This window comes from Ochotona curzoniae, unplaced genomic scaffold (genome assembly GCF_017591425.1).
Source record: "Ochotona curzoniae isolate NIBS_2020 unplaced genomic scaffold, NIBS_Ocur_1.0 contig_1482, whole genome shotgun sequence".
In the NCBI taxonomy this organism is placed as follows: Eukaryota; Metazoa; Chordata; class Mammalia; order Lagomorpha; family Ochotonidae; genus Ochotona; species Ochotona curzoniae.
In genome coordinates, this window is record NW_024465100.1 from 6206190 (window position 1) to 6231807 (window position 25618).

General features: G+C 38.5%; 2 protein-coding genes across 2 annotated transcripts in view; both read left to right on the top strand.

The window, feature by feature from the left end:
- The first annotated feature begins 355 nt into the window (after nucleotides 1-355).
- Nucleotides 356-24897, top strand: LOC121147700 (solute carrier organic anion transporter family member 1B3-like). The gene is made up of 14 exons (XM_040967596.1): nucleotides 356-460; nucleotides 6241-6382; nucleotides 6597-6729; nucleotides 9126-9247; nucleotides 11369-11515; nucleotides 11714-11812; nucleotides 12388-12630; nucleotides 14216-14380; nucleotides 15544-15739; nucleotides 16801-16966; nucleotides 19032-19216; nucleotides 21659-21723; nucleotides 22143-22260; nucleotides 24521-24897. Exons 1-14 carry the CDS (start codon nucleotides 380-382, stop codon nucleotides 24732-24734), a joined length of 2076 nt encoding a protein of 691 aa, XP_040823530.1. The 5' UTR covers nucleotides 356-379; the 3' UTR covers nucleotides 24735-24897.
- LOC121147689 (solute carrier organic anion transporter family member 1B3-like) overlaps nucleotides 22176-25618 on the top strand; it is a 32904-nt gene continuing 29461 nt past the window's right edge. Inside the window, exon 1 of the mRNA XM_040967584.1 lies at nucleotides 22176-22260. The gene's annotated coding sequence lies outside the window, so the exon portion shown is untranslated. The remainder of the gene's footprint in view (nucleotides 22261-25618) is intronic.

Below are 25618 nucleotides of genomic sequence, written 5' to 3' on the forward strand. Positions count from 1 at the left end.
TGCCAAAATCTTGAAGGCCTATGCCTCATTTTCTGTTTACTATGAGTTTTCCATGAACATTTGTAAGAGCCCTTTTGCAGAGTCTCTTACTTGCTTGACTCTGATTTCCCCACAGACATTCCTCTCCCTGAGGCTGGGAGGCGTGTGTGTTTCTCTCCTCCCGTTCTGTTCAGCCTTCCCCTTGCCCAGTGTCCCGGACCCGGTGGACCCTGAATGCATGTTCCTGGTTGGTGGATGATGACCTGGTAGCGTTTCTCATCTCCAAAGTGTGTGCGATGAACATGAACTAAATGATCCTTTTCCTCCCTGCACAGGTGATCCCGTCTAATCAAACCTCAACAACAACTGGAAACATTGCCGTCATTTCCATATTTCCATCATGGACCAAAACCAACCCACTACTGCAACAGAGGCAAAACCTTCAAAGAATCAGAGAGGAAGATTCTGCGATGCATTCAAGGTAGAATAAGTTTCATGATCCAAATTAAAACAAATGAATGCGGAAGTTTTCACAGATATGAAGTCAGCCAATGTTAGAAAGCATGCATGCTGTATTGGAATCGTCAGTCAAGGCAGACATTAAAATGAACAAAAATGATTTACTTGGTTTTAAATGAGCCTTTAAATGTGATCATTGTGTTTCTGCAGTAATATTTATGATATTGTAATAGTTTCTTAATTCCAAAGTCTAGAAATATCCTGACATCTTTGGGTATTGATGGCTTAGAAGTATTTTTAAATGTGATTAAAATGAATATTAGGTGAAAAATCTTTTAGAATTAATCTCGAATGCTTGAAGATCAATGTCTGGTAAAAATAAGCAAATGAAACCTTTTTAACCCTGAGCTATTTACATATTCTTCCTTAGAGAAAAAAAATTTTTTAAAAATTTCATACCTAATTAATAAGAGCTGAGGTGTAAGCGGTCTGGAATGATGAAAAAACACAGGTCTACACACTTAGTTGATGACTTAGAGAAGCCATGTAACCTTTCTATCTCTAAATCATTAAATATAATTCTAGCTTTTGCTTTTATCACAAAACTAGGTGTGCATTTTGGAATTGTAAAAAAGGATTTATGTATTTGATGAAGTTACACTAACCCAGAGGAGTGGAGAGGAAGAGCAAAAGGAGAGAAAGTCTTTGATCCACTGGTTCACTCCCCAACATGACTGCAGTGTTTGAGGGTGAGCAGGGTCTTAGCTGGTGCCAGGAGCTTCTTCTGAGTCTCCCACACAAATGCAGTGGCTCACGACTTTGGCCATCTTCCTTTTCTTTCCCAAGCATGTTGGCAGAGAGACGGATCAGAAGTAGATCTTACATGAGGTGCTGATGTTATAGGTATTGGCTTAACCTGACAGTGCCAGAAGTCCTCTGATAACTTCAAAAAAGCTTAAGGTGATAGAACAAGACCAGTGATATTACCAAGTCCTGTGCCTTGTAAATCCAAATCCCTTGAACCCACTGAAAGCAGTTAAACCTTGCCATGGAGAAGCCTTGAAGGAATCATGAAGTCAGTCATACTCACCTTTTTTTTTTTAAACAATGTTTTTGTTTGTTTTGTTTTAGTTAGTTAACAGTTGTAGTCAGCCTTATTTAACTCAATAGACACATGGAATTCTAACTCAATTCCAGTAATGTTGTATAAATGTGCCTCTAAAAACAAACATGAAGTTTGTTTTTAGAGATTACTGGTCAAGTCTTCTCTGATGAAATATTTGAATAATATTTAAGCAGAATATCAGTTACAGGGAAAAAGTTATTGATTAATATAGTTGAATTAGATATTGGTTTTAGGGGGTAATGGTGAGTGTCACAGAGATTTCACTTGCATGCTCATGCAGAAGGACAGACTGGCTGAAGAAAGGCAGGCTTTCCGAGTGGTCCTTGTTAACGTGTGGAAGAGAGGATAGGAGTTAGGAAATGGGCAGTGTGCATAAAGCATGCTCCATGCAGCCCGATAATGACCAAAGAAACAAAAGAAGGCTAGTGTCTTCCAGGTGAGCAGGCCAGCAGGAATTCCTGATGGATTCTTTAACACTCTCCCTTATTCCATACGTCTAAAACTCCACCTTGACATCACACCCTTCGGATCAGGCAAGTGTGCACACATGTTGACTGACTTGCACATGCAGACACAGCAGGCAGGAATGTGTCAGAGTGCTCACAAGGAATACATTGGAAAGGCATAATTGAAGATGGTTATTTTGCACTGCCTTTTCCTCAGCTTTTGTTCTCAGCCAATCAGGTTTCATGGAATTGGTCTGTATGAGTGTCTTCCAAATTTATAATCAGCCCTCAAACCAGTGTTCTGTGTCCCTGGAGGAGGGACCTGGGAGAGCTGCCTGCCCCTTCCCTTGGCTTGGGGAGGATGCAGGGAGCTCAGGCTGCCCCACCTGCAGTACCCAGGAAAATGCATTTCCATTGTTAACAAGGCAGACACTTTTATTTCCTGTCTGTTTCTACAATGGTCCCAAACCCTAAGACAAGTCTTTCTATATGCTCTCTACACTTTGATCCTATTTGAATCTTAAATCTAAAATTCTCTTTCCTGTAGCTATTATCCTAGCATTCCTGTTTATGCTCTTACTTTTTAAATAGTAATAAAAAATGTTCAAGTTATTTTTTAGCTAAGTAGTGCTAAAATTGTCTTCATTGTATGATTTTATGTGCCAATTTCTCAAGCTTCCTGTGCTTGAAAATATTTATTCTTACTATTGAATGACTATTGAACTAAATTTATAATTCTAGGGTGTGACCTCTTATCAGTATATACCAAAAAAAACTTTTTTAACTTAAAGGATTTCTTTTTTTTTTTTTAATCTGAAAGGAGCAGTTACATTGAGGGAGGAGGTAAGATGGAGACAGAGATCTTCCATCCCCCCCCCCCAATCGCAGGTGCAGGGTCCCAGGGTTTTGGTCCATCCCCCACTGCCCTCCCAGGCCACAAACAGGGAATGGAAAGTAGAGCAGCCAGGACAAGAACCAGCACCCACATGGGATCTCGGAACATTCAAGGCGAGAATTTAGCCACTAGTCAATCGTGACAGGCCAGCACATAATTTTTTTATGGAAGTCTTGCAACCTTTCATATTTTGGAGTCATTCATTGTAGTATCTCCTCTTTCATTTCATATTTTAACTATTTAAGTATTTCTTTCCCCCACCTTTTTTTTTTTTAGTTCAGCTAAGGACTCGTTAGCTTTTTTTGGCTTTCCAAGTAACTGTATCTTGAATTCTACTGGCTTGTTTCTGTTGTTTTTATATTCTCTATTTCGTTTGGCTTTTGTACACCTTTCTCCTCTGAAATTTATTTAGTTTAGACTTCTTTAGCTCCCTTGATGAGATAAAATTAGGTTGTTGTTTTGGCCTTTTTCTTTTTCCATTTAAATCATGGGCCAATTTCAGTGCTTCTCTTTCAGTACTAATTTCATTGCAGATGTTTCACTATTTTCTTTCTGTTTCCCGTTGTCTAGATATTTTTTAAGTCCCTTGTGATTTCTTTGATCCATTGTTTAAGACTACATGATACAATTGTACAGCAAAGTGCGTCTCCTGACTTTCCTTCTGCTACTGTCTTCTAGCTTCACTCCCTTGTGATTGGAATAGAGAAATCTGTTGAGGTTTGTTTTCTAGATGAATGTTACATTTCTGCTGAGAAACGTCTACTCTGCCGTTGAGTAGCGTGGTCTCAGTGTAGCTGCCAAGTGCGAATACTCGGCGGTGTTCCCTTTGATAGTGTCTTTGGCCATTCGGTTTGTGGTTGTGGGATATCAAAATCTGCTACTATCACCCTGAAGCTGTTTAATTCTTCAGTTTATGTTCTGCCAGTATGTTTCCTGTATTTGAATGCTTTAGTGTTAAGTACATAATCTTCCTGATCATTTGACCCTTTTATCTTTGCACAGTGCCATCTGTCTGCTGGGATGGTTGTAAAGTCTGTTTTATCTGGTGTGAGTGTGACGACACATGCCCTCAGTGGGTCCTGTTTCCATGGAGCATGCCTTCAACCATCTTTTCCATTTCGAGTCTTTGTGTGCCCTTATCTATAAGTTGAGTTTCTTGAAGTTCCATCTTTTTTTGTTACCCAATTGGAAAGACTTACCCACTTCCATCTGAATTTTGTAATTTTCCCTGACTTGTGAGCTGTTTCGTGTCCTTTTGTCTCTCACTGGTTTTCCCTGGGTTTCATAGATTTTTAGAGTGACATGTTTTGATATTCTTATTTCCTTTTATGTAGATAATGTTTATTGACGATCACCATCACATTCACATAAAGTGTCACAAAATTATGAAAATCAATTTTAAGGTGATAATACAAATTTCAGTTGCATGCAAATCTAATTTTCCTTTACATTTCTGCCCCTTTGATTTTGTTTTTCATGACTCGAATTTCCTGTGGGTTCCACATTCAGTTACAGAATTCATAGTTACTCTTTACACTTTAATAAAACCTATATACCAGAGTGGTGTGATTTACCTGCGTTTAACACTTCAGAGTCATGTATTTGTCCATATGTTTGACTCAGCCAGTGAGATCTGAGTCCTGGCAACAGTTCTCGTGATGCTAGAGCGCCACCTCGTGTCCCTCTGTGTTACTGCTCATCTAGGTGCATTGGCTTGCTTTTTTTTTTTTTTTTTTTTTTTTTTAAATCTACTGTTCTTATATTGTATCATTTACCAGTTCTTTTCAATTCAGTTCCCAATCCAGTTTACATACAGGCCAACAGGTGTTGTAGTCCTGCCCACCTGGTCTGCCCCCAATCCCAGCTCTCATGCTCACCAGTAAGAATAGTGGCCCAGGAGGGGACACCCCTGCAGCTGCATAATAGGTTTGTCCACTCTCCCCCAGGTCTCCCATGTGCTGGTTGGGTGATGTGGCCCAGTCTGGTATGGCCCGCCTCACCTTGACATTTGCCAGTAGGTGCTGTAACCTGGCTCAGCATGGCCCGCCTCCAGTTCCTAGCCAGCCCCATCAGCCCCCATGTCCCTGCCCTAGTGTGGCCTGGCTGGTATTGTGGTCCTACCCAGCATGACCCACACACCATTCTGGCTCTCTCCAATAATGATCTTCTTGTAAGCCCTATTTAGTGAAGATCGCCAACTGGCATCTTTTTTTTTTCCTTATTAATCTTACTTATTTGATTAGGGTACAAAAGGTCAAGGGCTACAGGAAAGTGGATAATACCATTGTTTCCACATTAATATCATCATTTTCCTCCCTGTATCTGCGGTCAGGAGAGAAACAAAGGGAGATCTGCCATCTTGCCACAGCAGCACCAAGCTGCTACAACACAAGCAGTTGGTGGACAAATGATATGTAAACCGTAAGTGGTGGCACAGGGACCGAGTCAGTGTCAGACAGTTCAGACTGAGGGAGAAGCACAGCCCAGGCACCAGCGGAAGGTTAATTCTCAGGTGGTGGAGGTTGGAACATTGAGATCAGAATGTCAGAATGAGTGAGTGCTGCTACATGCCCTCCTCTTGGTTTGTAGGTGAATGGTCGTGTCTTAATAGGGCATCAGTCCCATTACTAGGGTTGCAGCCTCATGATCTCCTTACCTCCCAAAGGATAACCTCCAAATACCTTCACATTTGGGAAATGGATTGGACGTGAGCATGTGGGGGATTCAAGGGAGTGCAGTCCTATGCATGGCCACATTTGAATAATGCAGTCAGCTGGTATCTGATGGTGGGTGGGAGCTGAGCTTTAAGAGAAAAAGATGAGTCAGTAAGCTTCACTGAAAGGAAATTAAGACACCTCTAGTCACTCTATCTTAGGTTGAATATTACTCAGTGTTTTGGTGGTTGTATTTCTCTCAGTCTGCTGATATTTCCATGTCTCTCCTGCCTGTCTGCCTGGACATGCTGTCTCTCATAATGTTCTCCACCCTCAGCTAACCTGTGAAAAACACTTAGAAATAAAGATCAGCTTACAACCTAAGGTCTTCTGAGAACATTGCCTAGCTTCCTATGAACAGTCAATGGCCTTAATCAGAAATACTATTCAAAGGTATTACCCTACAAAGCTTCTGTTGGTTAGAAAATAATGCTTTGTCCTGTAGTGATGATAATGTTAAAAGGACTAGGAAGTGCCAGTTGATGTAAGGGAAAGCTGGGTATACTTTTTTGTGGTAAAAATAAAGTTTTGAAGTAAAGAAGTAAAGCAATTCTAATTCCAAGCACACCTGAGCATGATCTTCATTAACCATTTTTCCTCTTTCCTTCTGCTCTGCCGTAGATGTTCCTGGCAGCTCTGTCTCTGAGCTACATCTGTAAGGCTCTAAGTGGAACCATAATGAAAAGTTCCATCACTCAGATAGAACGGAGATTTGACATATCCTCTTCCGTTGCTGGTGTAATTGATGGAGGCTTTGAAATCGGTAAGGTTTCCATTTTAAAAATCAGACTTGGCAACCCACACACAGCCAATTCTCACCTTCTCCATTAAATTTCATGTTCTTGGAGAAGTTGTATCAGGTCCTAGGTTTTATTTACATCTGTCTTGTGGCCTTGAATTCCACTGGACCCAAAATTTGTACTCAATCAGTGTTTGCCTTATGGAGTGATGTAAGTATAATTGTGTTTTCTTTCTAGGAAGTTTGTTTGTGATTCTGTTTGTAAGTTATTTTGGATCTAAACTACACAGACCGAAGATCATTGGCATTGGATCTCTTATAATGGGAGCCGGAAGTATTTTAACAGCTTTACCACATTTCTTCATGGGCTAGTAAGTGTTAACTACCTCCATGAATTCAATGAGTATTAACTTGAAAGTAAGTTCTAGATTTTAATTTTTCCTTTAGATTGTGTCATTCTACCTTTTTAGGAAAATATTCTTCAAGTAAGTGTAGAAATGAAGTGTCTCTTAATGCTATAATAAACCTATTGTTTTATTCAATTTGATTTTTATGGGTTTGAGATATGAATAGCACCAGATAAGATACACAACTCCAAATGCAGTAAGATTCTTATGGCATTTTGTGGGTAGCATTAGTGATTTGTGGCTTTGCCTGTTTTTCATCGTGTGCTATAAACCTTCCCCAGTCAACACATTGCAACTCCTCTTAATGTTCCTCCTAGTGTCACGTAATAGTTTTTTTTTTAAGTCAAATTTTCATGAGCGAAACCAGACAGTAGTAATACATGAGTGAAATAGAAGGTTATTCTTCACAGAAGCTGCTGTGGCAAAACTGAAGATATTGTGATTCTGCTGCTTTTAGTCGAATTGGTCTGCTTTGTTTGACCTTGACGTTGCCGTCCGAGTCCTGTCCTGTTGGTCCATACAACATCACAAGTAGGTTATAAGCACAGGAAGAAAACACAGGGCCAAAAAGCTGAGGAATAAGAAGTGTCTTCCAACAACTAATACTTTGTACTGGCTTGAATGGGTCAGAAGTTAGATTTCATAAAAATGATACACAGTGGCTCTGTCTGATATTCAAGGTCTGGGTAATCCCCACCTGCACATATTTGCAACCCACCATCCAACAGTCATGTCTGCTTGAAGTATTCAGAAGAGAATTCATCGTTGTGACCACATCAGCTCATATTTTCACATCAACTTTTTAGTAACTCTTTTAGTCCTAAGGAGAACCACGTCAATATCAAGGGTCCAATGCTGAATGCTTTATTTGCTGGAACCCTGTCACCTGATCATCACCAAACCTCCTCTGTCAATGCTCACCATCCCCCACCATCCTGATTCTATTGCAGCTCCCCGTAATTTCCACTAATAGCTTTTTAAATTCCAAATCTAACTCTATTCTAACTTACATTCAGCACTATGCTGAAATACACAGGAAAACAAAAACCTAACTATTTTACCTAAAATTTTCCATTTCCTGAAGTGGTTTTTCAGACGTGGTTCCTGGGTGACTAGTGAGTTATTAAACATATTCAGGTGATTACAGCCTTGACAGAGTAGACAGAGCAACATAGAACAGATGAAAGAGACTGCTGATGAGGATACACATTATCCTGCAAAATGTGTTTGGTTGTATACCTGTGTATGAGTGTGTGTATCTTGCAAGTGATGCAAAATGTGTTTCTGGCTGTTGGTTCTGCTCAGAATCATCCAGAGGCCCTTGCCCATGGATTAAGACTCAAGCTCAATTATATGTGCTTGTTCCTTATCAATGTATTCTGTGACTGTAGCCCTAGCTTCATCTTTCATTACCCACAATTGAGAACCCCCTTCTATTGTTGCAGTTCTGCAAAGGGGCCACACTGTGTCATAAGCTTGGATAGAATGTATCCATAGTTGAATACTTCTCTGCCTCATGTATCTGTGACACTCCTTCCCCCATTCTTTTCTGCTGTCCATACTGTGAAGTCTTCCCTAACGTACACAATCCCTCATTTGTAAGCAGATCTGATTCTCCCCATCTCTTTTGTCACAACCCAGAAGCTTAGATATTAAGCCTGCTATACCTAGCTTCTATTGGCCTATCTTGTGCAACATTGATGAAATACTATGTATTTTTTTGGGGGGAGCTGAAAAAGATACCTGGCTTATTATGCTAGGATTCCTTTGGAGCTACAGAGTAGCTCAGTGTTTTTGGATGTCAACATTTGCACCCATTGTAGTTTCATCTCTCTTGTTTTGATCAAGTTCTCCCTTATCCATGAAATGAACTAGAGTTTCTTTCATTGTTACAGAATGAGTGTGTATTTGTGTGTCCACGGATATATATCATACAGAGAGTAGCTATAACATGTAGATCTCCTTGCATATATTGTAGATCGATTTGGAAAATACTGCCCTGAATTTGTTAAATGTCAGCACAAATAAAGTTCAGAGTGTGATTATTTTTGAAGATAATTGAAAGGCATGAATTGAACAAGTGTAAGCAGGAGTTTCAGTTATTCAAAGCTTGAGCAGAATGTCAGCACTCCTGGGGATACAGCAAGCACAGGCCCACACTGGATGGGAGGAGTCAGCCACCTCCTTGAGAGAACAACCACTTTCACTTTCCCATCTCTCTCCCAAATAAGCCGGAAAATTGACCAAGAAACTTTGGGTGTTTGTAGAACACAGTGGTGCAAAGGAAGGTGAAATTTCCTCTCTATTTGGGGGGAAAGTAAAATTCAAGCAAAATTCTAAGTACAGTCATGTTCTTGCAGTTACAGATATTCTATGGAAGAATATAGCAATCCATCAGAGAATTCAACTTCGAGCTTCACAACCTGTTCAGCCTATGAGAGTCCATCCTTCAATGGAACAGCACCTGAAATAACGGGAAAAGGTAAGGCTTAAAAGTGACAAGAATTCACACATTTCCAGATTTAATGACATATCAAAACTGATGGTGCTGTTAAATGTGAGTGAATTTTGATATGTTTTAAAATGTTTAATTTGAGGGGCTGCCACCATGTCCCAACAGGCTAATATTCCATCTTCAAATGGCAGGATACATATATGTGCTGGATTCACTTCCCATGCAGCTCCCTGCTTGTAGCCTGGGACAGCAGTAGACAATGTCCCAAAGCCTTGAGACCCTGCACCCACATGGGAGACCCAGAAGAAGCCCCTGACTCCTGGCTTCAGATCAGCTCAGCTCTGGCATTTTGTGGCCTTTAGGGAGTGAACCAATGGGTGGAAGATCTTTCCCCCATTGTATCTTTCCTTCTCTCTGTAATTCTGCCTTTGTAATAAAAATAAATCTTTTTGAAAGACGAAGTCTTTCTTTTTTGAAATTTATTTTATTTTCATTGCAAAGTCAGAAATGCAAAGAGGATGAGAGACTAAGAGGAAGATCTTCCATTTGATGGTTCACTCCCAAAGTGACCACAATGGCTGGTGCTGCACCAATCCAAAGCTAGGAGCCATGCAGGTGCAGGGTCCCAAGGTTTTGGGCCTTTCTCAACTGCTTTCCCAGGCCACAAGCAGGGAGCTGGATGGGAAGTGGGGCTACCAGGATTAGAACCGGCACCCATATGGGATGCTGGTGGGTTCAAGGCAAGGACTTGAGCCACTAGGCCACTGTACAGCTCCCAGAAAGCCTTTAGTTTCAACGTTGATTAAAAAAGAAAAAACTCAACGGTGTTGGTAACTTTCCGCAGATTATTTAATATTGGGCAAAAAATACAATTGTTTCTTTGCTAAATTTGGTTCAGTAATTTAGAAAGGAAATATGAGGATAAGCTTTTCCTTAACTTTAGTTTTCCAATCTTTAATAGAAAATTAAACTTAACTTTTCTTGTTTTTTTTCTGGATCATGGTATTATTAATTATCATTATTATTATTATTGTTATTTGAAGCTAGCATTTTGTGCTCTCAGTGATCAGTAGATCTCCATGATACAGTAACTGGAATTAATTCTGCACAGTAGTATGCCTATTATGTGATGTAGTTTCAATCAAAATTACCCTCGCATGTGAGCCATATCATTGATGACTATAGCTTCTACGAGCTTTTAGCACTAGATATGGAAAAGAAGATGATTTCAGGAGAAAATTGGGAAAACCCTACATGTTTTTGAAGAAGCAAGATGTTACATAAATAGATGAAACAAAAATTACTTCATTGAAAAAAAAGATTAACCAATCCAATTGAACTCATCACATACTTTGTCATGAGTTATAATTATAGATGTTGAAATTGTACAATTTTTCTCTATGTATTGAGATTAAAAGGAATTGAGGTAGAAGAAGGAAAACTGTTTCACACTTAAAGCGCATCCATTTATAAATCATTCTGGAGTTGATTTAAAGAATTATGTGGGGGCCAGAGCTGGGACCCACATGCAAAGCCACTGTAGCTTGCAGTGCCACCATTCCGTAGAAGAGCACTAGTTCGAGTCCTGGTTCCTTCACTTCTGATCCAGCTTTCTGCTGATGCACCTGGGAAAACAAAAGTTGATCCAGGCCCTGGGGTCACTGCCACCCACCTCGTAGACCTGGAGGGTGCTCCTGTGTGCTGGCACTGGCCCAGCTCCTCTGCTGAGGCCATTTGGGGAATGAAACAGCAGGTAGAATTTTTCTCTGTTCCTGTCTCTCTCTCTCCCTCTCTCCTATGTCTCTGCCTATGAAGTAATAAAATGCATCTTTAGAAAAGAATTAAAATATGCTTATTTACTTAACTGTCAGCTCTACTTTTTTTTTCTATATATATAATGTGCATAAAACACATTTTACATGTTTTTGAGAGCTGACTTGTACCAGATGTATAGCAAGTAGATCATTGCTATTTCTTTTGGCTTTTTCTGTTGTTTTTTTTTTTCTAAACTTCAGAAATTGAGTATGAAGTACTTGGGGAAAAAAGTGAAAACTACCACATGCAATAAATCAGTGTTGCCAAGTAGATGAATGTCTGATAGGAATGCTAAAATTAATGTTGAAAATGAGATGCTCTCTGGTTACACAGGTTGTGGAAAGGAATCTGGGTCCAACATGTGGATGTACGTCCTGATGGGGAACATGCTTCGTGGAATAGGTGAAACCCCTATCGTCCCACTGGGCATCTCTTACATTGATGATTTTGCTAAAGAAGGAACTTCTTCCTTTTATTTAGGTAATGCACAAACAACCTTGAATTTTCATGATCACTTATCCTGGATCTACACTTGACTTTACAAAAGTGTTTCTAGAGTATTTCTTTCATGTAGAAAGATTATTGGGACAAATTTATTATACACTATTATGTTTTAAAGCAGGAATGAGAACTATATACCTTAAATTCTGATAAAAATTTTGGTACCAATTTCTTTAGGTACTTTGAATGCAATAGGGATGATTGGCCCAATCATTGGCTTCGTATTGGGATCTCTGTTTGCCAAAATGTATGTGGATATTGGATTTGTGGATCTGAGTAAGTACAGTCGAACACTGGCCACGAGACAGTGTCTCCCAAGTGCAGTTTACTGTTCTTCCACATATTTGAGTTTACTCTTTCAAGCTCTTTGTTTCCTGTTTTAAGTGATGAATAGGAAGTAAATGCATGAAAATCAAAATATTACTCAGGTCCCATCTGTGCTACATATTTACAGATAAGTACAAAATGAGGAAATTTGAACAGATTTAGTGTAGATCACTTCATCCTCAGGAACCGAGTTGAACCTGTCCCTTCCCGGTAAATGCATTTTCCATTTGACCGTGAGTTCGATGTAAAGTGAGACCTTGACAGTTTGCTGTGCAAAGCCTCCTTGGGACTCCTGTGTTCAGTCACGTGAGAGTACTGCAGCAAGTCCACTGTGCATTGTGATTTTAGTCATTTTATTCTGATCTTTTTTAAAAGTTGTTATTTATTTTAATTGGAAGATTGGATGTACAGAGAGGAGAGACAGAGAGGAAGAGCTTCTGCCTCCCTGTTCACTGCCCACCGTTTCCCCTGACCGTCCCATCTTTCAGAATGCTTTTTCATTGACTTGCACTTGTCTTTTACAGGCACTATCAGAATAACTCCTAAGGACGCTCGTTGGGTTGGTGCTTGGTGGCTTGGTTTCCTTGTGGCTGGAACTTTATCCATTATCTCTTCCATTCCATTCTTCTTCCTGCCCAAAAATCCCAATGAACCAGAGGAAAAAAGGAAGGCTTCAAAATCCGTGTATGTGCTCAAAACAAATGAAGACAAGAGCCAAGCTGCTAGTCTGACCGGCCATGGACAAACAGTTACTGGAACCGTGACAGGTAACTAGTTTATATTCATGATCAACTTGATATGGTTCATCTCTATATAACCACACACAAAGCATGTGGTATTGACTTTGCTTCATGCCAAGGTCAACTGGACAGTTTTCTAAAACCTCTGTTTCTATTTGTAAATATTCCCTGAGCACGTAACACGTGAAAGAGTATTGGGTCTGTTAGCAGGATGAAATCAAAGGCTAGCAACATTGGTTTCCTATAAGTCAAACACCATTTGAAAAACTCAGGGTGTAACTGTAAGAGAGAAAGAGGTTATAATGTTTTATTTGTTCATTCAACAAAAGATACACAGATATACCACGTGCTGGTGTTAGATATTTTTATGCCTGATGGTGATATTGAAAGGTGAATAGACAAAGTGCCTTAAATCTCTGGCAATGCTAAGTTTAGCTACTCTGTTGTAGGGATGGAAAAAGGAGCAGGAAGTTAGGAAAAGTTTCTCTCTTGACAATTCCTGTAAGAAGTTTCTGGTAATTGTTTTAAAAATTGTGAAAAGCAGTGGTAATAAATTTCAACATTTTATGACAAAAGATAGAATTTTATTTTAAATTATTTTATTAACTTGAGATGTCAAGCGACAGAGAGACTGACCTGGGAAAGCAAAGGCATAGATAGACCTAGATCACGTAATCTCTGCCACGAACATACTATGAATCTCTTACACATTTTTTCAGACATAAGTTACTGTTCAATTCCTGTCATAACATAATTTGAGACCCATCACTTCCTGCTTTTGCTTCTTGCATTAAAGCAGGTGATTTTCAACACTAGGAGATTTAGGGGAGATATGTTTTATTGTAGAAAAATTGAAAAGCGTGAAGCAAAGCATGTGTGTGCCAATATCCAATTGATCTTTAAACGTTTTGTTTTCACATTTATGTGTATGAGAGTCAGTCAGAAACTGGTATTGCACATGCTCCACCAGGAGTGGGGAGACTTCCTCCATGGTTAGCCTGAACCCAACTGCCTCAGCCAGTGACTCCCAGGGTGTGCAAAGCACCTGGTGTCAGGTGCCACAGCTGAGTATGCAACACTGGTGCATTGGTTTTGGAATGTGGATATCTGAATTGCAGCTCAAGGGTCTGCCCAATTTTTAAGTGCTTTGAAAGCTGTTCTTATTCCTGTGAGTGTTATATTATTTTACAATTTTTTTATTAAATGACTGTTAAGAAAACAAGTTTATTATCACCAATAAATAACTGACATAACATGCATAACTCACTTTTGCTTTCTTGAACTTACCTAGAATATGCCCCGTACCCTATTAAAACTCAAATGTTTATTGGATGAAAGAATAAATGAATTAATATATATATAAAGCTATGGCAGCATGTTGGTAAAAATACAAATGTGTATGAACCCATATTGGGGCTAGGATGAAATAGAGAAATATAAATATATGCATGGGCAATACTTCAGAATCTATAGGATGAAATATTGACATAGTACTGTAAAATTCTCTCGTATTTCATGGTTATATATCACAGTAACTTAGATTTTATAGGATATAAGATTAAGATATTATGTGTTTAATTTGCATTATAATTGGATATTTTTGTAATTTTAGGTTTCTTCACATCTTTGAAAAGCATAATTATCAATCCTATGTTTGTTTTATTCTTGTTTGTGACATTGTTGCAATTCAGCAGCTTTGTTGGTTCTCTAACTTACTCGTTCAAATACGTAGAGCAGCAGTATGGTCAGTCCGCATCTCAGGCCAACTTTGTGCTTGGTAAGATACATTGTTGACTTTTTGAACTGTTGCCTTTTTATTGTAAATGCAGTTACACATATTTTAGTAGCTATAACTTTTATGTATTTTTCCAAAATCTTATCAAATTTGTCAGCGTTGCAATATCCTCATTCCTCTGCATTCCAAGTTGTAGCTCAAGTCAGCTGAGTTCCTAAAGGAAAACTTAAGTAACAATGAAAAATGCTTGTATGACATGTGCGTATAACAGATGATCACACAAACCTGTGCAATGTCATCATTATAATTCTGTAATTCATTGATTTGTAATCAGAACTGAGCTACTTACAAATAGTTATGGCATTGATACTTACAAAAGGAGAAGGAAATAGTCAAATTATGCATATTCTTTAAAAACCATGTTGTGACAGTGTTTTTGGTTACAGTATCTTTTCTATAGCATGTTGAGATGTACTTATTAAGGGAAAATTTTCTCCTATACTCCTTTTCACAACTCCAGTATGTTTTAAACATTATTGTAATTCATTTTAGTTTCAAGTAGACATTCACTCAGAAATCTGTACCAGGGCAACAGCAATTCTTTACGAAACAATTGTCCTTGCTTATTTATGAGATGGCTATATGTCACTTTGTGAAATCTTTGAAAACATTTTTAAGAACCAAAAACAGTCTTATTTTTTTAATGAACTTTTGGAAGTAATCTCTTACGTATATTTGGGTAAAAAAGGAGGAGACATTAAATGTTCAAGTGTTTACCATTCTGAGCAAATTGGAGTGCTTTCTTTGTGCTTGGAGTGCCTCATTTTGGAAAAAAAAAATTTTAATGATGGGATTGAAGTCTCAAACATAACATAAAGATTGTGATTTGTTATATATTTCCAGGATAAGAAGGGGGAATACCTTAGAGAAATCATCCTTTGGGAAATAAACTATTTCAGATTCAGTTTTATTGCTCTTGTTACTAAGGATTCAGGTCCTCATCATTGGGAGGGAGGAATAATTTTTTTCTATTCTCCCATCTATTACCCTTGTTCCTTAAACCCATCCAGGCCTATTACCCCTCTAGCTAAGTAGAACCAAAATTGGGGAAAGTTGGTTGATACATACTTTGGCTCATATGTAAAACTATGTGAAGAAAGTCATATTTATATATTTACAATGTTTTTCTCTTTACTTATTTCTAGGACTCGTAACCATACCTTCTGTTGCAATTGGGATGCTTATAGGAGGATATATCATCAAAAAATTCAAGTTTACCCTGGTTGGAATTGCCAAATTTTCATTCTCTACCTCTGTATTGTCTTTCTTATTTTTTCTATCACAGTTTGCGCTAACCTGTGAGAACAAACCAGTGGCTGGCCTAACCTTGACCTATGATGGGTTTGTATTTATTGCTTTATCAATGGTCTAATATTTTATCTTAGTATTACTCCTCAAATGCATACATTAGCCAGGGCTGATTCAGACCAGACCAAAGAGACTTCTGATCTGCTGTATCTTAGGGTCCACATTAGAAGGAATGTCCCCTAATATACCAGCTCCTTAAGAGTATGAATTTTCATGTTCAACCCACCAACAAAGACCCTTGCATCAGCTTAGTGACCACATAAGCCCATTCTGCTTATTGTTCTGAGCTTTCCAGCGCAGGATTTTGTGCAATATTGATTTCAGCTTGTCATCTGTCCATGTTTTCTTGTCTAAACATTTTCCTAGTTTTAGGAGTAGCCTAGCTAATCTTCAGTTAGTGTCCTGTGCTCCTTATCGTGTTAGTTGAGCATTTCCATTCCACCATCAATACATAAATTTCATAAATCATACAGTGCACCTGACGCGCTGAGGTTCAGAGGTCTAAGAACCCTAGCGATCTGGTGCTCCAGTCTTCTCATATTCCTTGAAATCACACAGTGACTCCAAACACTGATCCTGCTCCATGCCATTAGATCTAATAACAGGCTTTCTTTAAAATGTATGTGAAAGGCAGAGTTACACAGAAGAGAGGGCAGAAGAGAGGGGGGGAGAAAGAAGAGGGAAGGAGGTCGCATGAGAAGAAAGAAGAGGAAAGGAGAAGATAAAAAGAGGAGTGAGGAGAGGGGAGAAAGAGAAGAGAAAGGGGATGAAAGAGAGAAGAGGAAAAGAGATGGGGAAAGAGGGAGAGGAGGGGTGAAGAAAGCATAGGGAAAGAACAGAGAGAGGAGAGAAAATGAGGAAAAATCTTATTCTCTTTGGGAGCTTTTTAAAGTTTTACTTTTTCTTGGTCATAAGTCATGTCTTAGGACAGATGGAGAATTAACAAAAATATGACTGTTTCAGTATCATCACAAAAAATTTCTTGCCTTGTTAGAACAATGGCCCTTCTTCTTCTTTCCCCTACTGTCATTTTCCTGTTCCTAACCCCTGTCCTCTTTTTTTTTTTTTGATACATGTCTGTCATCTAATTCCAGAAATTATCCAGTGACATCTCATCTAGATGTGCCACTCTCCCATTGCAACTCAGATTGCAACTGTGACGAAAGTCAATGGGAACCTGTCTGTGGCAGCAATGGAGTAACATACACATCCCCCTGTCTCGCAGGCTGCAAATCCTTCAGTGGCCACACAAAGCCAACTGTGAGTATCCATCTCTGCTTTCCCCTCCACTTTAGGAAAACCAGAGATTACAGCAATTGCTTACTGAATCTAAGATCTTCTAAGAATTTGTCATTGTGATGATTGTGATTTGTATAAACACAATTTTACTATAAAATCATGCTTGGCACACCATTACTTTTTAACTTGAGTTTAGCATGGGATTACCCTGTTTTTATTTCCATGGGATTTAAGAACTTTTTCAATTTCAAATGCAGTGTCTCAAACAAACATCTCATTGGATTGTAGTGTCTGGTTTTCAATTACATCATCCTTTGGAAGTTGGGTGAACATCCTATGTCAGCATGTTATCATCTCTGCCTGCCTCCTTAGAGCAACAGTCCTTATGCAGTTGTTTAGATGCTCCAAAGTGACTTTTTGGAATTTCCAAGAAATTAATGAAGGCTTCATGTTCATGTGACTGACCAGTTCTCAAATTCTAATTTTGATTTCCCCACATCTAGAACTCTACTGTGGATAATTTACTATCCTCTTCATCTGCTACCAATCAACTCCTAAAATGATATTTCTTGCTTCCCTCAAAAAACTGCTTTTCCTCCTCTGAGTTCTACTCAATTCCTTGGGTAACTTAATCATTGGAGATCATGTATGGTTTTCTCTTCTCTCCATTCCACTCACGTTCTCATGAACTTGGATCAGCATTTCCTGGGCCCTTGTCCTATATGTAACATCAGCAATATTGTCAACTAAACTGATGGTTTCTATCACACTCTTCTTTGACTTTCCTATTTTGTTGTCTTTTTCCTTGTACAAAAATCATGTAATGGGGAAGGCATGGAGAACTTTGAAAACTAAAATATCTTAAACTTCTTTCAGGCTGGGCTACAATCTTAACAAATTTACCCAAAAAAGGATCCAAAGTCTACACTTACAAGCCCAGATATCCCTTGAGTCTGCAGTCCCACAAGCCCATGTCAAGTTCTATCTGCCATAAAGATATAATGTTCTTAATGTTAATAATGGTCGTGCAATTGGAAGGCTAATGAAAGACCCACTGGATCATGGGTCTTCAGCCATCTCTTCTTAAAATAATGTTCTTTGGGGCTGGATGTCTAGAACAGCTGTTCAGTCATCATTTGGGACTAGCATAACCCGTATCACAGTACCTGGGTCTCTGGTACATGTGGGGTGGACATTGTGCAAAGTTTGAGTGTAATTCCTTACAACTCACCCAAAAGGCCTTTAGCATTCATTAATGATCTTTGCCTACTTGATTCTTCAATTATTCTTTTCATTAGGGGTTTCTAAATGACGGTTTTTCTTGTTCTCCAATTCTTTCCTTCTGTTTAAGCTGGCATGTTTCAATAAACTTGGACATCTGCCTCAAAACTGAGCAGCATGGTGATCCTGAAACATAGTTCCTTCTAAAAGGCAGAATATTTATTACTTTTTGCATTGCCAAAATTTAGAATAAGGGTTTGGTGACATAACTTCTCCACACATAATTTTGTTTTACTTTCTTTCATATGGCTATGAATGTTTGGAGCTTTTCATATTCAGTTACAATGGATTAATGAATGAATAAGATACCTTTTAAAACTAAGGATGCTTTTGGTATCAGTCTAATATAGGCCAGTAAACACGCACATAAATGATATTCTCGTAGTATTTCTAGTGTAGAAATTAAAAACTTGATAAAACAAGAAAATGCAGATTAAAATTCTTTCTCAAATTCAATTTCTCCAGCACTCTTACCGATTGTCCTCAGGCTTTGTAGATCAGAGGGAATATTGGACAGACTAAATTAAAGATAAAAGCATATATAGAATTCCAGAGGTTAATTTGTTTAAAATTCTTAATTTTGAAAATAATTAAAATGTTAATGATAAATGGCAATTTCTTATTTAGGAAGGAATCCAAGATTTTTTTTTTTTGCTCAAGTCTTAAGCACCTGTATTTTTAGAATTTCCTTAAATGCAAACATTGTAATTTGTTCTCATGGTACCTCCTTACACATAGAGGGAAGGTATTTATCTTCCTGACATTTGAAGGAGTGTGCTCTAAAAGATTTCAAAACATTTTTCAGGTGTTCCACAACTGTACTTGTGTGGAAAAAGCTGGTCTCCAGAAGAGCAACTTCTCAGCCTCCTTGGGGGAATGCCCACGGGGCGCTGACTGCACAAGGAAGTACCACATTTACTTGGCTATGCAAGTTCTGACTGGTTTTTCTGTTGCCTGTTCAGGCCCTTCATTTATACTGCTGGTTGTTAGGTGGGTACAACTTTTAAAAGATTTTCCCATAGATTGCACTGCAAACAGACCTTGCAATGTTTTCCATGACGTCTGATTATCTAGGAATGCCTTTTCTTTAGGATGGCTGTGATACTTCAGTGCCACAGTGAGCAGTAATTTTGCCTCTGACTCTCTTCATTATGAGATCTTGATAATGTACCGTGTCCTCTTATGAAGAATACTGGCACCAGAATGCTTGACAGTTTCCTCAAATGTGGTGGAATCTGTGTGATATTTAAAGAGGCCTAGATGTTGGATGGTCTTGTGTCCTAATGGGCATGTCAGGGCAAAATCTATGGATTTTCATTGAAAGAAAACACTTGGGAACCTAATACACCTTGACACTATGTTACTGTCTATACTTTGTCTATACTTTCTCTATACCTACAATGCACTTAACAGCAGAATGTTAACCTTGTAACTGTTACTAAAGGATTATACTACTGTAACAGTATGGCTGGAAATGGTGGGAGGAGAAATGTGGAGAAAGGAAGGGAAAGCAAAGGAGAGTATCCTTATACCTACAAAACTACATCATGTGAAACCCTAAAAAGTAAAACAAGAGCTACCATGCATGACATTGCCCAGGAGACATGTCTTAGGAAATAAAACCAATCATAATTCAAAGCAAAAAATATTTTGTATCTGTTAATTTGATATTTTAATCTAGATAGGATTTTGAGTCTCCTTCGCTTCTGTATTCTGGCCAAGCCACTCCAGTGCTGTCAGTTTTACCTGATGTACATTGTGCTGTCACGGGAATGGTGCTGTCATCAGCTCACTTGGCACAAATAAATAAATAAATAGAAGTGCAGGACAGGTGTTTGACACTGCTGTTAACTTGCTGCCTGCACTGATCGCATCTCACATTGGAGTGACTGGGTTCCAGCACTCCCTCCACTTCCAGTTCTAGCTTCTTGCTGATGCCTAGCTGACAGTCCAAGAGGTTACAGCCCTGGTACTCACGTGAAAGCCCCTGCGTGAACTGAGGACTCGTGTGGGCATTTGGGAAGTGAACCAGTGAACAGAAACCTGCTCTCTCTCTCGCTCACTCTCTCTCTCGTTCTCTCTCTCGCTCACTCACTCTCCTACCTTCCTTTCTGTTTGACAAGCAAGTAAAATAGATTTTAAATATGAAAAACAGAATTGTGGAAATCACTCTGCAGGAGTGGGTTTCCAAGCAAAGACACTTACGTGCTCTCTAAAATCTGGAGCCTAAGTCTGACTTGTTGAAGGACTGTACTGTTGTCACAGTGTGGGGGAAGCAATGGGAGGGAGGCGAGGAAGAGTGTGGAAGGGAAATCCCTGAGTGGAAGGAATTGTGTCATGAAAAATAAGAATTTAAAGAAGAAAAGTTCTGGAATGCACACACTTCTTCTGAGCCCTTTGCATTATATCATTTTTGAAATATTTTAGTGAAGAAACTTCTGCTAGCATCATTGATAGAACATGATGGAAAAAAAAGAAGCTTATAAATACTATGCACAGATAAGAGTTTCTTCTGTTTTCATATAGATTATGTTGACTACTGAGACCACACAATTTCATTGTCTTTATAGGCACATCCAAATCTATTCTAAAGCCTCTCACAGAATTTTTCTCAGACTTCAAAACAATCATGTTTGTTAGACTTTCTCAAAACCAAAATGCATTGAAGAATTAAGTGACTTGTAATTATCACTCAGGTGTTTGCTTTTTGAAATTAATTAAATGTAACTTTATATAACTGAACTTCAAAGAACTCATACAGGAGCTTGCACTGTGGCACTATTGGCTAAGCTGCCCCTGGCATGCCATCATCCCAAAGGATCCGTGGTTTGAGTCCTGGATCCTCCACTTCTGAACGAGTTCCCTACTAAAAGCCTGGGAAAACATAGGAAGACTGTGCAAGAGCTTGGGTCCAAAACCCTGCAAAGAATACGTGTCTGCACTTGAGGCTCAAGGCTTCCCCTAGTCCAGCCCATGTCGTTGTGATCATTTGGGGAGAAAAGCAGCAGATGGAAGATTCGATCATTTTCTTGGTATATCTGTCTCCCACTCCTTCCCTCCCTCATCACCCTCTCTGCAACCCTGCTTTCAAATAAATAAGTCAATTTTTAACGTAGAAAATATGTTTAAAAGTAAAGCTTATTTTAGTATAAAATATTTGAAATTGATTTATATTGGCAATACTTCAAAACTTCATAAAAACAAAATGTTACAGAAAGCAATACATGAATTAAAAATCTTTTTTCTTAAAAATTACTTTCTAATTGCATTTTTCCACAAACTTTCTGAACCCAACTTGTAAAAATCTGGGCCCATCACTTCAGGGATTTCATTCAGTCTTCAGGAAGAGAACACTGAGAAATGTTTTAACTTTGAGCTCAGTTTGTTGTTTTAAAAGTGCTGATGTGTCTTTTTGCTTTTGTTTGATTGCAGAGTTGTTCAGCCTGAATTGAAATCACTTGCAATGGGTTTCCACTCACTGATGATTCGGACACTAGGTACAACAAATGTGGAAATTGTGGACTTGGGAAATAGTTATCAATACTGACTGACTAATGTGTGCAATTAATTTCAAATTACAAAGAGAATAAGTAGACATCATTTCCATTTTTATGGCCAGTGACAGTAAAAGACAGAATGTAAAAATTACTCTGTTGATTCTAGTTAACGACAATCTGTCACAGTCCAGAGTCATATCTGTGTTATCATCCATTTATAAGGATGGCAGGTGGTTCGCAAGCTTATTCCTATCAGGTTTGAGACTTTGAGATTCTTGGTTACATGTGCTAATCAGTGATGCAAATGTCTCCCAATATTTTCAACTTTTACTGACTGCAAAATTTATCAATGTGAAATATCACCCAATTATAGTTGAGACATGTTCCTTGGATTGATATCCTGTCACCTCACATTTCAGGAGGGATTCTAGCTCCAGTATACTTTGGGGCTCTGATTGACAGAACTTGCTTAAAGTGGTCCGTCACCAGCTGTGGTGCCCGAGGAACTTGTCGGTTATATAACTCTGTGTTATTTGGGTAAGTTGCCATCTGCATCTCATTCATTGATTCTTCTCCTAGCTGTATTAATTCCTAAAGAGTATCATTTTCAATCTGATAATTATGTTAGTTATAGCCATGATTTAAAGGACACTATATTCAAACTTATGTTAGACCATCTGATAACTCATTTTGACTATCGTCAATGATAGAACACATACGTTTTCCATTTTACTAGAATGTGAGGGAACCATTTTCAAAGATAGTGACAATCAAAATAACACAACTAATAAAACTGAAGTCCTGGGTTTGCATTCAAATCTTTTTGTTTCCAAAACCCTACTCATACGGTCATGTCATGCTAATCCCAGTTAAGGCTGAGAATGCATTTAATGCATGGAACTCATTGAACTTTAAGGCATAGCCTCACCTGCTTTAACTAATCTAGAATACTTCATGTGAGTCTGTGATGGGACAAAAGCATCTAACAGCTGCTTTTAGAACAAAGTGTTGAACACACAGTTTTACTAGACGTGAAAGGACATGAAAATGTAAAACATTAGTATTCTAAAAATTATGGCAGCTCAGTTCACTGCTCAGAGTCCACTTTTTATCCCCAAGAGTACGTAAATGCCACCCCCTGCAGCTCTGTCCTGTTGTCTAGTATCACAATAGAGCAGCACACTCCACCTTGGGAGCCTAGGAGATCAAAATGCAAAGTTTGTAATGTGGATTCCACTAACTGCCTGCTGCTTTCACACCATCATAATCCTTAAAACCTATAGTTTGAGTGATCTTTAGTTGAGTTGATCTGTAGTTTATATTTTCTTTCTGAAGAATTTCTTCCAATATTTCTTACAAGACGAGTCTCTAGACAGAATCTGACTTTGTGTTTGGAATATTCCTCATTCTACTCCACTGTTGAAGGAAAATCTCACAAGGTGCAGGATTTAGGGTTGATGGGTTTTGCTTTAAACACTTAAAATAGTTCATACCATTCTCTTCTTGATGGCAAAATTGATGAAAAGTAGCCAATGTAGTTTTTTTTTAATACTAAAATAAATTTTTCTTCCCTTCTGGCTTATTTTGGGATTACTTTTAATCTTTGAGTTTTACAATTTTGCTTATAATTGTTACAATTTTTCTGACATTTTCCTGACTTGATCTTTGAGTTTCATTCATTGGGGGTAGTTTAGTGGATGACACTGATTTATGTCTCAAAATACTCTTCTCTTTCACTTTCCTTCCTTTCCAACCACTCCAGCCCATCCTTCCTTTCCCTGCCTGTTTTGTTTACTCTCTCTCTCTCTCTCTCTCTTGCTTCTTTCCTTTTTTTCTTCATTCTGTCCTTTCCCCACTTCCCTTCCTTTTTCTTTTCTTCATCTTTCTTTCTTTCTTTTCTTCCTTCTCTGTCTCTCTCTCTACATTTCCACTCTGTCTCAGACTTTTACACTGGTCCTGCAGTTACTGAATGTGTTGTTTGCCATTTTTTTTTCTGTCTTTGCTTTACAGTTTGGGAGGTTTCATTTGTGATAACCTCAAATTAAGAGACCCTTTCTTCAGCTGTGTTCTCTGTACTAAAATCATCAAAGTATCTTTCATTTCTGTCCCAGTAGTTTTGATCCCTATGTTGCTTCATAGAATGTCTGTTTCTCTGCTTCCATCACTCACCAGGTCATCTGTGCTATCTACTTGGTCCATTAACACCGTAGCATGTTAATAACAGTTAAATTTCCATTCTGATCATGTCAACTTCCATGATATGTCCTAACTCTAGTTCTTGAGGCTTGCTTATTCTCTGCAATTATGTTTTAAATTACGGTTTTTCTCCCTTCTTTTTGTATGCTTTGTAACTGTTTTTTTTTTTGAGAGCCAGAAATAATGTATTAGGTAAAAGGAATTACCCTCTGAAAGCCTTTCTAATGTGGTAGAAAGTGCAAAAGGATCAATTCTCTGTCTTTTAGATGGGGCCTCTTGGCTATGAACTTTAAGCAGATTTCTCGGTTCCCGTCCCACCCGGTGAACTGGATAGGAAGGCTTGAGGGAGTTGGAGATGAGTGTTTTTCTTCCTGTATGAGGAAGGCTGAGCCAATTGGAATTGAGGAATTTCCAAGGTTTCATAAACATTTCAAATTAATTCAAAACTAATCTAAAAACAATGACTACCTTATTGCTTTTGATTTATACTTCTGTTTTGTTTCTCTGTTTTTACATTTGCTGCTACCAGAAAGATTGTAAATATGCAACAGAGTTCAAAATGATCATCTACTTTTTTTTTTTCAAAAATCTCTTCTCACAGAAACAGATTTCTGGGCTTGTCTACATTCTTAAAATCCCTAGCACTTATTTTATATGTTGTGCTCATTTCTGTCATGAAGAAAACAGTTAAAAGAAAAAATCCCAAGTCAACAGAAAATGGAAAGAAGGCTTTGGATGATGCAAACTTAGAATCCTTAAGCAGCAATGGACGTTCTGCACCTTCTGCTGGAGCAGACGGAGAGGCACATATTTAAGGGATGACGAAAAGAACCCTTCTGCTGCAGTTCCACTCAACACAATGGTGACACACCAAGATGTCATTTTCAAGCAGTTCCTGGTCCTTCATGGAGAATTCTACCACTTTTACAGTTTATAGAACAATGAATCACAATTAAAGAGCCCATTCATTTATAATGATCAAAGTCTAAATTGAAGATAAAAGGGGCTGGCACTGTGGTGCGGGAGGTTAAGCCACCACTGGTGACACCAGCATCCTCCTTGGGAATACTTGTTTGAATGCTGCTTTGCCTCCATTTCCGATTCTTGGAAATGCAGCTGAGAAGTCAATGGAAGACGGCCCAAGCACTTGGACCCCTCTCACTCCTGTGGGAGACCAGGAAGCTGCTGTGGAATCCAGGTTTTGCCTGGTCCATCTGTGGCTAGAGCAGCCATTTTGGAGAGTGTATCACTGGATGGAAAATTCCCTCTATCTCTTTCTCTTTGCAATCAAATAAATAAATGAGTAGCTTAAAATGGATGTATTCCTTTTGTGGATATGACTATGATTGTAGTTAATATTTGTACACGTACACATGTAAAGTGAGAACTTGATTAGTTGTGGCACAAGCAGAAATATTGGCTCAGGGAATTGCAGTTCTTAGTGGAACTGTGAGTAGAAAATGAGTCCTAGTCAGAAAGTAGGAGAGAAATTAGCAGCTTGCATATGCAAGGACAAGTGTCATGAGAAAGACAAAAGAGTCTTTGGCAAAACAAAACAACAAAAAATGAATGTATTGTTTGGTTTTTCCATGTTCCTGAAACCTGAAGTAGAGCCTAATGTAGAATTGACACAACCATGGTAATGGTTTATTCACTTGAAGTCACTTCTTTCAAAGGATTTATAAACTGGTCCTTGATA